The sequence below is a fragment of the Sceloporus occidentalis genome, unplaced genomic scaffold, assembly GCF_023333645.1.
Source record: "Sceloporus occidentalis isolate IW3139 unplaced genomic scaffold, rSceOcc1.0.p SCAF_175, whole genome shotgun sequence".
Lineage (NCBI taxonomy): Eukaryota > Metazoa > Chordata > Lepidosauria > Squamata > Phrynosomatidae > Sceloporus > Sceloporus occidentalis.
Window position 1 is genome coordinate 510174 of NW_028317155.1, and position 18459 is coordinate 528632.

Here is an 18459-nt window from a genome sequence, read left to right on the forward strand (position 1 = left end):
GCCTAGAGCACCAACAAGCTTTAAACCAGTCAGGGACTTTTCCTTATATAAAAAAAAACTTGTATTGTGCTGAGCATAGTCAGTATTAAATAAGGATCTTCTATAGGCACCACAAAAGGTGAGATGTACAGAAATGACCTAGTGGTGAAGGCATATTAGGATCCCTGAACGTGCACCTGGTGGGGAATGTACCATTGAGGTACAAAGACGGCAGTAGGAAGGATCTCCAGCTGCTAAGGCTCCCACAGAGTGAACAGTCTGCAGGAAGTGACCATATTCCTGTCTTCCAGCTTCTTTTTCAGCTGCCACCTACGACTGTCCTACCACTAATGATACCAGACAACTGCATCACTGCACTAAAAGAGAAATGTTTTTGTCCCTAAACTCTGCCCAAACTACAGCCTAATATGGTAAACAGAAGGTCTCAGGTATGTCTGCCCAAAATAAGTTTCAAATCATATCCAATCATTGTTTCATTAGCACCATGAAAGCATGCTGATCAATTATCTATGCCAAAGCTACTGGACAAGAGGACTACTGCAAGAACTTGCAGTGGCACTATCATATAAAACAGATTAAGCAGCTCCCAAGGACCCCATTGGTCTAAGGAGCCCCTTAGAGAATACAGGAGCGGTGAAAATGAGAATAATTTTATAGCACTTTAGTCACGGCAACCCCCTGAGGCTGAGGACACGAGGGTATGTTTGAGTTTGGAAGGGGGCAATTATGGACTCCTGGGGAGACTCATTACCTGCCTGCCCAGTCCCCTTTTATGTCATCCTGTGCTCATTGGGGGGGCACAGGGTGAATAGGAAATCCTGTCTGGTCTGCCGGAACCAGACTCCCATGAACTAGCTGGCTATGGGGACTCTACATGCACACTCCATGCGCCTGACCAGGAACCACGGCAATGCCACCCACAATCGGGACTGTGTCGCTACGGACATCCCACCACGTCGCTCTTTCAGGGTTACACTATGCTCATCGTGGACAACACTCTGGAGGTGGTTACAGAGAGGAAGCTCATTTGGGAACCCTGGTTACCAATCTTTAGGACCGGGGTTTATCCAGCTGCGGCTATGGAACTCTGGCCCGGCTACCGTGCAGACTATTCCCGGGGACATTGACGCTCAGGGTCCTGACATTAGATTAAGTCGCTTTTTGGAATAAAACATACTCGGACCCTGAGCTCTCCATTGGTACCTCGGGATCAGCCCGAAATAGTGACTATTTGTCGGGTGGGCATTGTTGGCCGTAGAACTGTATGAAGGCGTCTGGCTGTCTGGAAATGATGGGATTATACCCCTGATCCAATTATGTTTCTGTATATAAATAGCTGTGCTTTTTCCAAATAAACCGAGTCCTGTTTTCGCCCTTAACATCGATGTTGTCTGATGCTTGGGGTGGGCTGCTGTAATAACTCGCAGTCCTTTTCAGGATAGGACATGCGCTGAATACGCTAAGCTAAAGCTAGCCACAGCGCCAACGCAGCTCTAGTGCAGCGGCATCCCCCTTCTCTTTACAACGCTGGTTCTGTCTGGCGCTAAAGGGGTTAACTGCTTGTGTCTCGGGAGGAGGAATCGTAGTTTGGCGGGACTACCCAGTCGGGGTACAGGACGTCCAGTCACAACTATAATGCAACTTTTTCTTAAACTTATAATCATGTCTTAAATAAAAAAAAAAACATCACTGAGGGCCCCATGTCTTTGAATATACCCAATACGTTGCTGTAATTATGCCACCTCATTAATGTTACTCAGTGCAACCTCACGTGCGTCTTTGGAGTCCATGTTTTGTGGCGCAGTGAATGATGTTAAAATCAGACATGGTTCCTTTGGCCAATGTTCTATATAACACTTTGTTTACAAAAAAAAGACATTTGTGTAGTTTAAAAGGCATATTAAAATATGGAGGCAAGTTGCACATTGTTTTTCATTTAAGATAAACAAACCAATTTCTAGAATTCTTTGGTACTCACCCAATATGATTAGTCCGGAGAGAGATTTCTAGCTCACGAAGAACTTTAGTACTTTCTTGAACCCTTCTTCTGAACTTCTAAAACATGACATAAAATGACTCTGTTAACACTAATATACTTATCATCCTGTTTTATTTCTACTCTCGTTTTGAAGGGATAAAGTTTTCAGAGAATAAATAAGTTAATTTTTGTATATTCTTGATTCTACTATTTTAATGACATCCAACTGCCAGCATCCTCTGAGTATTGGGCTGTTTATTAGTGGAGAAGCATGATTTATAATAATAATAATACAAAAAATTTGAAAACAAAAATAATTTAAAACAATACGTATGCAGGTTTAATACATTTCAGTGTAAAATAACATAAAACCAATACTAAAAATTTTCGTTCTTGCATTCTTTAAACAGCTCATAAGAAACTCAGCAAGGGTAATGTAATACAGGAGGTACCAAAAAGTAAGTAATCATATCAGTTACTAAACAAAAATGTACCAATAGAGTCTTAAAGCGGTTGACCAGTACTTCTCATTGTTTTTACTATTCTCATGACCTTCAGCCACCATTAATATAAAACTAAGTGACAAGTTCTGGGCATTGTGTGCAAGTAACGGAAGCAGTGAGAATATTCAAAAATCACATAAAAACAAAGGGTTTTTGAGATCCAGAAGATAAAACAAATACTACATTACCTTCCGTGTAACTCCCGGGTCTAGAAAGGACTGAAGTTTAAGGATATAGGTGTGTGGAGGATTTTTAACTTGAAACCGTTCCTTTTGGAAGAAAAAAGAAAACCACAGTAAGAATAAACTAAATAAATTGCAGCTACCAATACAAAGTAATGTTGGTGATCATGGATCAGGGATTCATTTCCTCAACTATCACATTCTGTAAAAGATTACAGTGGAACCTTTTTTAAACCAAATGTTTCAACAAAAAGGTATAATATAATGCTGTGTTTTCCAAATTCTCTGAAATTCAGCAAAACCATTTCAAATCTGTTACTCTGCATTGGCAAATAGTCACTGTAAAGTAGCACTTTTCAGCACCCTGGTTCCATAAATACCAGCTCGAACCCATACTTTTGCAAAAGATAACTATTTTTGCCCGGTTTCTACTGTAGTGACTGGAGAGCCGGTTAACCCTTAACAGCCAAAAAGGCTCACATTAAGTGTTCTTTACCTGGTCACAGATAAGATCCCATTTCTTCTCATTGTCATATTGTCGCAGAAGTCTGGCCTTGTCTGGAGGGAGGTTCATGGAGCTCTGAGAAGGAAAAATAATAGGAAAAAATTATATATATATATATATATATATACACATAGCAAATAATTGAACAGAATTAAAAGCACAATGCTCAACATTAACAATATTATACAGTGCTGTGAAAAAGTATTTGCCCCATTCCTGATTTCCCTATTTTTGCATATTAGTCACACATAAATGTTTCAGATGATCAAACCATCACAATAGGAACAGCATACCAACAGTCAAACACCGTGGTGGTAGTATGATGGTCCGGGGCAGCTTTGCTTGCTTCAGGACTTGGGCGACTTGCCATAAGTGATGGAACCATAAATTTCCCTCTCTATCGGAAAATGCTGAAGCAAAATGTCCACCCTTCAATTTGTCCTGCTGCATAACCCAACTGCTCTCGAGCTTTAGATCACAATGATCTAAAGCACACAAGAAAGTCCACCTTTAAATGGCTGTAAAGAATTAAAATGAAGAATTTGGAGTGGCCTAGTCAAAGTCTTGACTTGAGATGCTATGAAATTACCTTAAAAAAGGCAGTTCATGCTTGAAAATCCTCCACAGCAATCTAAAAGCTTCATTGCCAATTTTCGCAAACATTTGCAGTTGTTGCCGCCAAGGGTGGTACAACCAGTTATAGGGTTTAGTAAGGTAATTACTTTTTCACATGAGTGATAGTGTTTCATTACTTCTTACCTTCAATAAATAAATGACCATTTAAATATTGCATTGTGTTAACTATTACAATCAGTTGGATGATCAGAAACATTTAAATGTGACAAATAAGTAAAAATAGTAGATAATAGGATGATGCCTAATCCTGAATGATTGCATTAAAAGCTTGATTTCTAGTATGTCTAAGTGTCCAAAGCCTTTCCAGAAAATGATTTACCAGAGTAAAGTTGACCTTGTTTATTCAAATAAATTAATCTTTGCCTCTCTCGCGATCACAGTGGAGCAGAGAGGGAAAGCAATCTCACTGTCAAAGGCCACATACGTGGCTCCTATTAGCTCCTACCAGCAGAGTGGGTTAAACTGAGATAAAGCACACATGGGTATGAAACATACTGTTGTCAACAATATTATATTATGTGAAAACCATGTTTAAAAAAATAAATGAAAAGCTTTTAAAATCGTGCAACTTTTTTAAGTGATAACTGAAAAAACGTTTCGATGCGCATTCCCGTTTAACATATTAGCAACTTTAGTAAGACATGTCAATTAGTTCTGGGTTTATGTCTATTGAGCAGGTCTGGTAAAATCCGGTACAAGTGGCGAAGTCGCTCAAGCAAACCGGTGGAATGCTTCAATTTTCCAACCTAAGGGAAAAGGCGACCAAGAATGTTTCAGCAAAATCTACAGGTAAAACAGTTTGCAAACTACAACCAATACAATATTTCAGCGGTGAAAAAACGAATGGAGATTGTAGATGAAGAGAAGTTTAGGGACAAACTGTGATAACTGCGTACGCAGCACTCTACCAAAGCATAGTGTTCAGATAAAGATGTGTTCCTTTGCAGTGAACATACACAAACTCACTAACAAAATATTAACCAAACCGGAGCCAGGCAACGAGACATGTTCAGAACTTTCAATTCCATAGCCCACCATCCAATAGGGAAACGTAATCCAAAATATTACAACACCAACATGCCTGGCTGGCCACGGGGTTCAAATAATACATTTAAAATAAATAAGAAAAGCCACACACATATTGCGATGTCAGGCACACCACAGAATATATAAATACAGAGTACATTTGCTTTTTTTTATTGGAGGATATGAAATATAAACTAGTGCATCAAAAGGATTACCACAATAGCTGTGGATGAAGCTAACATGCAAGTATTCTGCATATTCACATTTAAATGCAATATTCTGCATTTAATGTTACCCTTGGCTCATTTTGGATCTTCTGAATCAGTTTTCCGCTTCCTTCCTTTGTGCCGGACAGGGATACTCCCAACACACAAAAACAGAAACGTAGTTTAGTGTGATCACCGATAATCACTGGGTATGCTGTCTGCCCTTGTGAAAAACAGCCCACTGCTTCCCACACACTTATAGCCCGTGTAGATAGTAACTTTCTGGCAGGAGCGTTCATATTAGGAACCCCCTACACACACTTTAAAATGTAAAAAACACCCACAATCTCACTCACAAACTCACTCGTACTCACGCTCTCACACATATCTGTGCCCCTGTCTTCTTTCCAGCAACTCCTTTTCTTCCCTAGAGTCTTTTTGTTCTTTCTTCTTTCTTCGTCTCCCCGGTATCACTTTACCGAATAGATCACACAGCATCCATACCTTCATGGTTAATTAACCAAGACTACTGCATCAATATTAAGCCTTGATCTAAATTCTAACCGATGTTAAAAATTTCATAGTGAATTTAATCTTCATATTGTCCGTCTATGTGAAAACTTCTTTTAAATTTACCAGAGATAAATATATCTCAGGAAATAGAAACCAGCCATTCTTAGGAACAATTGTTGTTTTCTTCTAATTGATCATTAAAGCAGACTAGATTAGTCAAGTAGTACCACCAAGCCGCAGGCTGTGAATGCATGCACAATCATTTGGAATACATGCATTCTATCCCAGCAGCTAGGTATGGGACCCATCGACAACTCCAGATGTGCTGGAGAATACAAAGAGAATACAAAAATTAACAGCCTTGCAGAGTGTTTCACATAAGAAATACTCAACAGAACACAGGGATGCCTTGGGAATACTCTAACCTAAATCATGTAAAATCTAGATTTACAGAGAAGCAACCCTTAAAATGAGGATTGCGGACACTTCCAATTAGATTATATGGACATGGGACTATTTTCGATCTTATTTGATCTTCCTCATTGGAACAAAGGCATTTTTTGGCTACCAAGTACCTAAGTGCCAGTGTAATGAAAAGCAGGCAGTGAGTCTATAAGGCTCAGCTAACAATTAATGAACTGTTACCTGCTGCGGCTCTGCCTTAGTGCAAACACTGTGCCTTTGTGCCGATTTCCCCTATGTAAAGGCATTATTAACCGTTTGGGCTCAAGCCTCGAGTACCCAAATCAAATCTCTTCCTTTAAGGCAAGCCTACCCTTCACACAACCAGCCTTTGCAACACAGTTTCTCGAGCACGTTCTTTGGCAGAATTTGGCAATTTCGAGATTTTGTTCTCCAAAGGATCTCATTACGGGCAGATTTAGTGAAGCTCAGACTTAATGTGCTGCATCGTTCCTGCAACACACTGAGCAGGATATATTTTAAAGAGCGGGTATTAAGCGTGTTTGCTTGCTGGAATGTTAAAAGGTGCACTTTTGATAGATCGAAAAGCCATAGGAGTTCTCCTAATGTAATGAAGAAAGAAGAGCAGGGGTTATTATATGGGGGAGGTGGCTGGCTTTACTTATGTGCTCTCCTGCTACACTGGAGCACATCTGTCCAAGCTCCCAGCATGGCCCACCTCTCCCTTCCCGGCAGTCAGAACACATATACACACACACACACACACACACACACATCTCAAATTCCAAAATCTCCCATCCACCTTCAACCTCCCACCCCTGAAAAGTGCCCCTTTTGCAGTAGCTAGCCTACAGACAATGAGTTATTTTCAGACCGAGTGCTTTAACAGGAGCCAGCTGGCCCGTCGCTGAGGGTGCAATGTTTTCAGAAATCACAAGCCCCTCTCTGTGCAGGTTTGGCTGCTGCCTCTTCCCTTATTCTGGAATTTTTTGTGGGTTTTTTTTTTCTCCTTCCATTCTAGCACAAAGTTTGTAAACACAGCCATGGAGGCTTGGAGTAATGAAGTACCACTGTCTGCCTGGAGATAAAAGGATATGGCAGCACTGAGTCGCATAAAAAAAAATAAAAAAAAAGACATCTAAAAAGAGACGTTTTGGGGATTGAAAGAGTTTAATGCGTACATGGGTCAGCATGCAATTACCCCACAATAATAAACCAAATAAACAAATAAAATGGAAAAAAAACCACTCCTACTGCACTTCTGGGACACCTAAAATAGCACAAAAAGAGGGCAAAAAAAATAAAAATAAAACATGTAACAAATGACCTCACAAAATGGACACTTCAACTAGATTTGGCCTGGAAACTAGGCTTTTTAGAATAGTGTGGGTGTATTGGTCAAACCTTTTTGTTATTTTTCCTGTTAACTAATTAAGTGCTGTGGTGTAGCAAAAGGCATTTCTCTGAAATAGATGGTTTTAATCAAAAAGTAGGATACACCTCATAAGCAGTTATTGTTTTGCCTTGGTTTCACAAAAGGCTGCAGGCTGAGAACCAGCAAAATTGTATGAAACGCAAGTAAAAATGGGCATCGGACATGTTCATAGGTCTTTCTCCAAGACATGTAGACATGGAACAATGCAACGTCAGACTCATGTTCTCTCTGGCAGAATATTTGACATTTATTCCAGTCTTTAGTCTTGAATGCTGAACTACACACGCCGAACGGAACTAAAGACCCCCAAAAATAGCAATTCCAAGCAAGATGTGATTCCCTAATTGGCAAAATGAATTGCAATAGATTGCCACCTTTTAAGATTACTTGGGTCACTTGTTCGGGCATAGGCACCTAAGTAGACTCAAAAGAATGCAGTCTATGACAATTTAGTTAGCCAATCACAGATATCCAAATTTGCCCATTTGCTTTCCGTGGCTAACACGGCATAACTCTAAGCGGAGGTGGGGAAAGAGATAATGGGGGTTATTTATAAAGAGTAATAAAAAGGGTTTTACAAATTGGAGCAACCAATGTGATGTTCCTGCTAATTTGATGCTCTAGTAAGAAGCTCGCTTTTAGAGCTTTCATTAGTACTGGGTTTTGGGTTTTTTATATAAATAAAACTGAATATGTCTTTTGCACAATTGTTTGCTACAGAGTCTCTGCACAATCTGATAAACCTGTAAAAACCTTTTCGTGTAAGCATGTTCTTCCTGTAATGGATCAATGTCTACACATTTATGCTAAGGTTCATAACCCAGTATTGTTTACGCATTAACAGCGCCGTGCAACTCCAGGCACTGATGGACGCCAACAGCCTGAAAACAAGAGGAATTTATGTTAAATTGGAGATGATGCAAGGTGCCCCAAACGCTAATACCCAGATTCTCCAGTGTGCAGCGGTATAATACATGTAGGAGCTTTACAAACACGAGTAAGGACTCGCTGACATCCTTTGAAAAGTGAAAAGATTCCTGGTGAGTTTGCAGGATATTATTTGCGAGTGGGAAATGGTGTAGCACAGTGAAGTGTCACAGAGGAAGATATAATACAGAACACCGGGAACTGATCAGACATGGCACGCTAAAAGCACACACTGGGGCTCCTTTACTCTCTAACACAGCAGCTCACTCTGTATGACCAAAGCCTGATGGGAAATGTAGTCTATTCTATAGATTTAACCTATAGAAAAGGTCTTAGACATATAGATTCATTACAAGCATCTTTCTATCTTACAAGTGCATCAACCCCCCCCATGGTCAAAGGGATCCCTTAGAAACCATTAAGTATTTCTGTGAAGCAGTGATCGCTAAAGCTCTAAATATGATGTATCTATTATATATACATATATACTTTCATCCCATTGTAAGTCATTGTGTATTTGATAAATACCATTAAACATTTTGTACTGCACAGTTATCCTTGCCTGATCTTATATGTGCCAGTCGATGGCTGTTGTAATGTAAATACTGAATGCGTACAGAGCACTCGTTACATATGTTACAGGATTCTAGAATACATCCAGCAGAATGGGAAAGCAGGGAAGGTCACTTGCTGTTAATCAGATCTCACTGATGTAATACTGCAATAGGCTTCCTATAACAATTACCATTATGTGCAGCATTAAATGCATTAAAACAATACAGACACTGGGAATTTGCCATGCGGAGCACATTGTCTGTAAGGCTGGAAATGAACCCCTTTTAGTATGGAAGCGGTGAGTTATTGCCTCCCAGACTGCTCCAAGTTAAAGATTTTTGGTATTTCCCTGTATTTCCAAAGTAACCGTTAATAACAGAATGTGAAGGGAGCAATACTACCATCTTCTTGTAAATTAATCTGCTGGGTGCTTTGTGCATCCACCTGGGCTGCTGACGGCCAGTGCAATAAACTATAAAGATTAAAAGCAAACACTTTTGCCATTGCTTGAGAGTTGGTGCGTTGGCGGAGGCCGGTACCCCCATCTGTTCCAAAGCTCAGGCACATGATTGCTTAATAAATAATATTGGCACTAATACACCCATAATTCAAGCAACTGAGTGTGTGTTTCCTTTGAAACTCTATGTAACTATTAGGGGGACCAAGGCCATTACAGACTTGCCTTGCTGCTGTGACTGGGTGATTTTCTGCAAGCCAGGATGTAGTTATAATCACCATACCAAGACATTTGAGACAATTGTATGCTTCCAACCTAGTGGGAACAGTTTGGGGAAGGCCCTTTTCTATTCCAGCATGGTTGAAGGAGTTTGATGTGGAAGAACGTGACTGTTCCGCACAGAGCCCTGACCTCAACCCCATCGAACACCTTTGGATGAACTGTAACAGAGATTGGAAGTCAGGCCTTCTCATCCAACATCATTGCCTAACCTCACAAATTCTCTACTGGATGATTGGGCAGAAATTCCCACAAAAACACTCCAAGATCTTGTGGAAAACCTTCCCAGAAGAGTGGAAGTGATTATAGGGCCAAAGGGAGAACCAACATATTAATGTCTATGTATTTAGAAATGGACCAGATTGTGTTTTACCAAGAAACATTTTTATGACTCAATAACTACAATTACTACTAGCATGAAACACATTATACATGGAGCTTGCTGCTTTATGCTTTAACTCTAATGACCTAATTATGGCAATTTGTTTACATTTTTGTTAGACTATTTTTTTTTTTATCTTAGCCACAATCCCATACAGTTTATGTTTTCTGAGATTTCCTACCCAAGGTAACAATTTAACTAGCACTATGGTGTACTTTCTGCTTAACTGGGTACAAGAAAAGCAGCTTAACTTAAACCAAGCAGGTTGCGGCTCTCCACCTGTTCGATTACTGATCCCAGCATCACTGGATCATGAGAAGCGTAGTTAAACAATGAGAGAAGCTGGTCGTTGATTCTTATTCCTATGGGGAAGAAATTCTGTCTCTGAATATAATTTAAGGGGTTAAAAATAGCAAAATCCTACAGACACACATCCTTCCTCCTCTATTCTGCTGTACCCGCTCATGTGCAAAATAATAATAATTTGTTATATCCTCAGAGGCCACTGAACACAATGGAACCATTTCCTTTAGCTTGTTTGTATACATGTGCATATGTGAATGATTAAAACAAAACCTCTGGAATTCCAAGCTTCTGATTAATTAAAAAAAAAAATATATATATATATATATATATATATATATATATATATATATATATATTATAAATAGCTTTGCAAGCGTACTTTGTGTAGGCATGAACATGCCAAAAAAAAAAAAAAGTATCACCTAACGGGCACTGTTTTGTCCATTTTCTTACATTTGTAAATGTTCAGCTGTTTCAAGAGATCTGCACAAACACAACCTGTCTTGAACATGCTGAATACTATGTCCTGCAAGCATATAACTTGTGATTGCAAACTTTTTTCCCAATAATTGTAAAATTGGCTTACAACTGGTGCAGGAATTCAAGATGGGTAAATGTCTGCCTATTCTGCACTGTACTATAGTTAATGGGTTAAGCACAATCCTTTTGTCCTAATGCATTTTGCAGGCCAACGTTACTGATAGAGCACCGCTGGGTCATAATTGACCCCAGAAGCAAGGGTGGAATGGGATATGATGCAGTGCTTTTAAAACGTAGTAAGTTAAGAAATCATTTTTTTCAATAATAAGTAGGCCTGCTGGGATTGCTAAACTTTAGTCTTGTGTGAAGTACACACAATTCCATAATAGGAGAAAGTAGCAGTAACAGACACTACCACTGACAAACCCCAATGGCAGTCCTTAATGTGCGGGTTACGGCAGCATCGGGGATGGCAGAGACACCCCGCGTGGCTCTCTGTGCCCGAAGAATACGGTTTCCTCGTGGAAGGGAGGGGCGGCTGATTCATCCTTCAGCTGGTTGCTTCAGTCCAGCAGAAAACAGTGGGAAGATGGTTATCCAAAATCTGCAGAACACTATGTACGCTTGTTATGAAATTAGAGGTTTCTGGAGATACAAAATGTTACACGCATACCATCTTCCATATAATATATTAATATTTTAAAAAGGGACAGTCTAGCACCCTGAACGTGTTCAGTTGTTTAGAAGTTAGAAAATTAGATTGCTGTCACGCGGGAGCTGTGGCAGCAAATTTTATGTGTGCCGGCTGAAGACTGCGATTGGTTGATTTGAAGGCATACTTAAGTACACTTCATGCCTTCAGTAGACACGGGCAAGGGGAGGGGGAAAAGCACACAACAGGAAGGGATTAGCAGGTTTTTTGTTTTGTTTTTAATCAAACTCTTAAGCCATACTTTACTTATATGAAAAGTAAGGTTTGTGCAATTGTTCTCTTAAGTGATTGAAACTAAACTTTACTGGCTCTTCCTGGGGACACCCCAGCCATTATATGCACCTCAATGCATGCGATAGCTGAATGTTTTTTTTTCTACATATGGGATTAATCAAGAGCTCCTCTATATCGTTCCCGGCGCACCAGCTATTTGTACTGCAGGGGATACATACTAACCACCAGCTGTGACTACCAAAAATCTTAAAAGGGGTCCAATTGCTTGAAAAGCCAAGGCTATACATGGAGTTTTGCTGTAAGTAACCCAGACGAGCTCCACAATAAAAGGATCTCCAGTCCTCCCAGATTTTCTCAGGACAATTAAATTCATTGCAGATTCCTACAATCTTTACCAGATGTATTTCCAGCAGACAATTTACTAATCATGCCACCTGAGGTGAATCCTGGCCCCTGGGCAAAAATAAAATAGATATAATAATATTTGCTCTACTTATGAGAATTTCTTTATAGTAGCGTGTAATAACTTTCAGAAGCACATCACATTCATGGTTAGTTTTTCTTTAGCTGGCTGGATTTTTCAGTTCCTATTGACTATGGCGATTATGGCATTCTAAGTTTTTGGAATGTCGCCACTTTTTTCTAAGACCAAGTAAGAAAGATGTGTTAATGGCTAAGTCATCAGGAGGTGGTGACCCTACTTCTCATGAGTTATTGTGACGGCCTGTTAAAATCGGTAACTACCATGGTAGTTACACAACATTGGGCTACATGTACATTTCATTATAAAATACATATAAAAGTGACAAATGTAACCACAACCAAAAAAAAGAAAAACACCATTTACAAAAATTACCCAACTGGCTTGTTATTATATCTTTGTACAATAAAAAACCTGACTGTCTCCATCTATAAGGACACATATAAATACCAGGCAATCTGAAAACAATTATTGGATCTGTGTTAAATGGCTTATAATTGGTGTCTATTACAGCACATGTTCCTTGTATATAATTAACCCTTCTGAGTATCAGGGAGGATAGTAGAGCAATGTGCAGTAATTTGTCACAATGTATTTTAGTTATGTCTACAATAAGTACTTAATGCACTGCTGTGTATTGCTGAGACCCTAGATTATGTTTTCGAGCATGTTTGAGAAAGCCTAGTGTTGGCCTACAGCAAAGCATGGATGCAGAACCCAACATTTTTGTTTATAATATGTTTTCAAAAATATTGTGCCATTTTCTTTTTTCTAGCTTTGTCATTTTAGCCTAATTTACTAGACTCCTTATCATATTGACATTGTGAACAATGGAATGGCTCAGTCCCGATCACTCTGACTTACAGTATGACTCATGAGAGTCTATTTAGGAAAGAGCTGCTTTGGATAAGTGTGACTTCATCAACACTGCCATAACAGTCAGCTCGGTGTGTTGTTTGAACAGTGAAAATCACATGACTTCCTACAAAGGCAAGCCTCCAGGTGTACAGATAATGTAAGTTCATTAAGACAAAATGAAACAAAATCAGGTTGTTTTCTTCAATGATAAACGGCATTACTGCGTATAACACCCTCCTTAATGTTCAAAGAAAAATGTTTGGGTTTTCCACAGGATTTCCCCAGAAGATCCAGCTGCTAAAGATGAAACTGAATTCTGAGAGGAGCAGAAGAACAACAACAAGCTATGTGGCCACTGCCATACACAATGTGGATAACATATAGAACATATCTGCTTCCAAGAACTGCTCAGTACGGTAAACTCCCTTGTGGAGTATCCTATTCAATCCACATAGATTTTATACCAATAACAGAATTTGTGTGATCAAGAATATGAAATGTAGCCTTAACTCAAACCACATCTCTCAGCAGCAACCACACTAAAATCAATGGTTGGTGAGGATGACACATAAGCAGGCTGGCGCAAGCCGATCACGTCTGAGTAATAAATTAAAAACTCAAGGCGTGTATAGATCTGGCAAAGCGGTTTCTAGGACTTCTCTAAAAGTGCTGGAGCCCTAATAGTCAAAATTCCATGTATGTAAAATGAATATATTTCATTGTGTAAATAAAACACATCCTTATTTGTCTAAATACCCTGCATAGTTGCATAGCTATAAATAGTTTACAATTTTACATAAAAAGCCTCGGTAAACCGTTGTCCCCCTGGCCATGACAATATACACAGATTAAAAAGGTGCTGTTCCATATAGGGTGCCTCAAACATATAATGCAAATGATCAGGAATCACTGAGGGATCCCAATCAGCTTATCTTGGAGGAGAGAAGAGATAGAGGAGGTGTGATGGGAACATTTAAATACATCAATGGAGGGCAGTTTATTTCAAGGGAGGATAAATGTTGAAACAAGTGGTCCTAATCTAAAACTAGATGGTGAGAGGTTTAGATGTAATGCAAGGAAGTTTTAATTTACTGAGCGAGTAGTAAAGAAATAGAAAAGTCTCCCAGCCGAAGTGGTAGAGGCTAATACCTCTTAAGCATGGGATAGACATAAAGCTATCCTGAATCTGACAAGACAAGACCAAGGACTGATAAAGGTCTGAGTCTTTACATCACAATAAACTGGCAGACTAGATGGACCAAATGGTTCTTATCAGCTGTCAAATTCTATGTAGTAATCTTATGAACGAAAGAGCACCAGTCCAACAAAAGCAATATAACAAAGACAACTTTCTAAATGAATCCAAAATAAAGAAGCAGAGGCTCAGCACTCAAATGATAAGGTGAGTTTATTTCACGCAGGCAACGTTTCGACACACAGGTCTTTCTTAAGCCTTGATGGTACCCTGGCTCGTGCACCATCTCACTACTGAGTGCTGCATTCCAACCTTTCTTTTTGTGTGAACTTTCTAAATGAGACTTGAATGAAAAGAAACATTGTAAATATAATATGTAATGGTTTGAGAATAGAGTCTGGGGATAATCTGTTACAATGACAAGAGGGATTGTACCAGTGATAACTGGTAGAGTATATAAAATGTTGCCTTATGTTGGAGGGATATATAGGGAAAGGAGAATGGTCGTTGGGAGATGATCTGACCAATACACACATTGTGGGTATGTATAAAGAACATTCAACACAAAACGGTGACAGTGGTGGAGTCGCAATAGCTTTAAGACCCTTTTGTGTGAGTTTTCTCCTAAACACAATGCATCAAGGATACATCCCTTGTTCATCCTTAAAGTGTTCTTTACAAATATTTTAATGGAATGGTTTCCCTTCTCATGAGGCAAATTGGTGAATAAATGTCACCATACATCTTCAGTGCTAACCAGCTGAGGATCAGGGAATATCATGCAGTTACATGATGACATCTCCAGCTCTATAATCCCACTGACTCTTTGAACTCTCAGAACAGTCAGAGGACATGTAAAGAAAGTGTCATATTTTAGAATGAGTAATATCACATATGCACCGTACTAACCAACGTGTTGGCAAATTATGAAACCTTTTTTATGAAAGAGCACCTTGGGTGCATGTCATGCCCAAATCTCATAGGTAATTGAGATTAGTATACCAGAGGTTCAACCATTGGACTGCTGAGATGCAGCCCAGGTTCTTCCTCTTTACTTTGGATCGAGTCTTAAGTCGATAGCTTTTATTGGGCCAACACAAAGTAATAATAATAATAATAATAATAATAATAATAATAAGCTTTTGTGACCCATGAGGAACAAAAATAAAGAGTAAATATATATATATTTTGGTGTTAGTAGTAGGCCCTCACACTTACGCCCCGTTTCATATGATATGTGAGAGTAAGGAGGAGGTATAGAATTGTACCATGTTAGGGGAGTCAGAGAAACCATGTTCCATTCTGGACGAGTGACAGGCAGGACTCAAATTATGGGTTTGTCTGAAGATGAAAGAGTTATAACCACACCCAAGTATCCAATGAATATTAGATTCCTCCGCTCGGCTAGTTCAACAAGAGGATTGCTTTGGCTTGAGGTTGTTTTTTCCACCTATTGAAAAGGCCACAGGATAAACTCTCATCCGTCAGCCTCACTCACCCTAGAAAAAAAATCCAGAGAAGCAGAACCAAGCCCACTGAAGAGGAAACAGGAAATCCATTATATTGTGGTCTAAAATGGGATGGCAGCGTCTGGTTTCCTAGATGATGCAGAAGGTTGGAGGCAGCTAATGAAGTGAATTAGGTGCTGACGTTGCAAGGCAGACAGAAGGCAGTGGTACAATCCTGCTGGGCTTAACCGTTTTCATTACCCGACAATGAAAAATTGCACTTGTCAGGGTAGAACATGTTTATTTACATTTTTTGAAGCACGATATGCAATTTTAGAAGAAAGCTTCAAAAGCTGCTGTCTCATCTGAACTTTTTTTTTTTTTTTTTAAAAGGGCTAGATGGAGCTAAAATATAATTTCTTATAACATTTTAGAAGGTATGTTTTCCAGGACCTTGTATGCGACTTTGAAAATACTGGTGTTTACTAAACAGAGAGACTTTCTGGTGTAAATTATTAAAAGTGGTACAATCGCCATAGCAACCAACAGACCATTTACACTGTTTGATCCGCTTTAATTTTCCCTAGAGTTGTGAATGTAGGTATATAACCGCAAACTGAAGTTAACAGCCCCCTGGGTTGGGTTACTAGGAATAGTGGATCCAATCCCACAGAGGTGGAAAAGAAAAGCCAGCGCATACCTTCCCTGTGAGCAGCCCACACTTGATGCTAATGTGTCCCAAATGGTTTTGGAGCCAATCCCAACAGCTAGGCTTGAATGTTAATTAAACCTTGGCTGAAGCGGCTCACACAGGAGGGCAAAGCCCGAGACAGATGATTACAGTGTTCCCAGTTTAGATAGCTTTCTTAAAACTTGGCCATCATTTGTGGGAGCTTCGCTCTGCTCTCTGATGCAGACAGTAATAAGGAAGCCAAACATCGGATTTAACACATATATTGTGCAGTAGATATGAATATGCTGACCCAATTTATTAAACCTGGAACAGCAAGGATTCTTTAGGTCAAAAGTGATATTTTTCTATGAAAGTTTAATAAAAAAGAGCCAATATTTCTGTTTCCATTTTCCTTATTAGAATTCACAGAAATGAAGAGAAGAGCCACAATACCCTGGCTCCACACTCTCTTGGAACATCACCAAGCAGCTATTATTGCATACGAGGTGCATTATGAAGGGCCAACACCAAGGAGCGTCTTCTGCAAGAAGGGCTGAGCTGGCCCTTTAAAGTTTATGGTTAATGTGGGGAACTTGAGTCTCGATTCATCTCACCAATTTAAATATGCACTATGCAGGAGAAAAGTACCCAGGTTTGTTCAATAACATATTTCTAATGCCCAATGCGTATGAGTGAAATAACTCTTAGCTCTCCTGCAGACTCCTGGGTTAGTGAACAACCCGCAGTGTCAAACAGGGTGAAAAAGTCAACACATTTTGGGGGTTCCCCTTACTTTTTTCGACACTATCACTCTTACTCAACGTACAGTAAAGGCTTTTATATCCAACAAATTCACAAATGTGCCTTGGCAAAGCATGAGGCGGTGACTCACTTTATTGCATTTCTTTGAAGAATACGACAGTACACCCTCCTCCAAACAATAATATAAGTCATAGACCCCAAGGTTAATGATGGTCTGACCTGAGACCTCTGTAGTCATTACCAAGAAAGTTTGTTTTACTGAAAGTCTTTGGGACACAACAGCCCACTGTCTTATATTGAGAGACATGAAGCATCCTCAAGTAACAGCATAGAATAAAGACCTTTTGTTATGCCCCCTATTTCATAACATGTATTCAAAAGAGAACCCCTCGGATATATTGCTGTAATGCTTCTTACTAAGGTTTTTTGGTTATTAAGATAATCAGTTATCCCAGATGTGTACATACTGCCGGCCTGCATTACCAAGTAGCACTAGCGATCCTGCACACTACCTAGCCCTGGACCCGGTGGCAGATGATGTAACCTTACTGGCCGAGTGTATGTAGGAATAATCAGGTTTTTTGGATCATCAGATGTAGTTTTAGTTTATGTGATTATAGCGTTTTCTTTTTTTTTTTTCCATAATCCTGAAGTTCTTGGAAGCGGGGTGATGTGCTATATCCCTGCAGTTCAAGCAGGTTAATGGAGCCCTGCTGGTTAGAGATCTGATTTGGGTTGCGTTCCACTGAGATAGGTGTGCTTTAGTAAATGGAAGCAACCTGGTTCAAAAAAAAAGAATATATATTTCTAGTACAGAGGGACTCTGGCTTCTTTAGAAGGTGCAGTTAACTATTTGAATTACCACCATTATTTTGTTTTGGATATTTTCAATTAATTAATAAAAAATAGCTTTTTGGACTTTGTGTATGTTGATGTAGGAACAATCAAAGTACAAAATATGTTATATGCTCCTGGAGGCTCCATGAGGGTCCGGTCATTCAATACTGGTAGCATTACAATGGGTACCTTAGGATATTGTTTGTTATGTTGAGATTTTTAATGCATATATAGCATACTTCTTTCATAGTGGTCTATTACATTAGAGGATGGGTCTGCATCGGACCTCAAACTTTCCCTTTAAAAACAAAGGGCGTAAGAGATGTAATGTAGCCTCTATTGCAGTTCTGGGGTCAGTATGCCTCATTATATAGTATCTCCCTAACTCTCTTAAATGATGTCATTGATGTAAATCCAAAACCAGGTGATATCATTGTTCCAGTACTGAACCAACCAATGTCCTGCA

The 18459-nt window shown here is 39.4% G+C and overlaps 1 protein-coding gene across 1 annotated transcript in view; it reads right to left on the reverse strand.

The window, feature by feature from the left end:
• The window catches only part of LOC149279012 (formin-like protein 3), a 61671-nt gene that overhangs the window by 18432 nt on the left and 24780 nt on the right, over positions 1 to 18459 (reverse strand). The window contains exons 2-4 of the mRNA XM_089501483.1: positions 3160 to 3243; positions 2670 to 2750; positions 1979 to 2055 (exon numbers count right to left, since the gene is read on the reverse strand). Of these exons, the coding sequence (XP_089357609.1) occupies positions 1979 to 2055; positions 2670 to 2750; positions 3160 to 3243 (242 nt within the window). The remainder of the gene's footprint in view (positions 1 to 1978; positions 2056 to 2669; positions 2751 to 3159; positions 3244 to 18459) is intronic.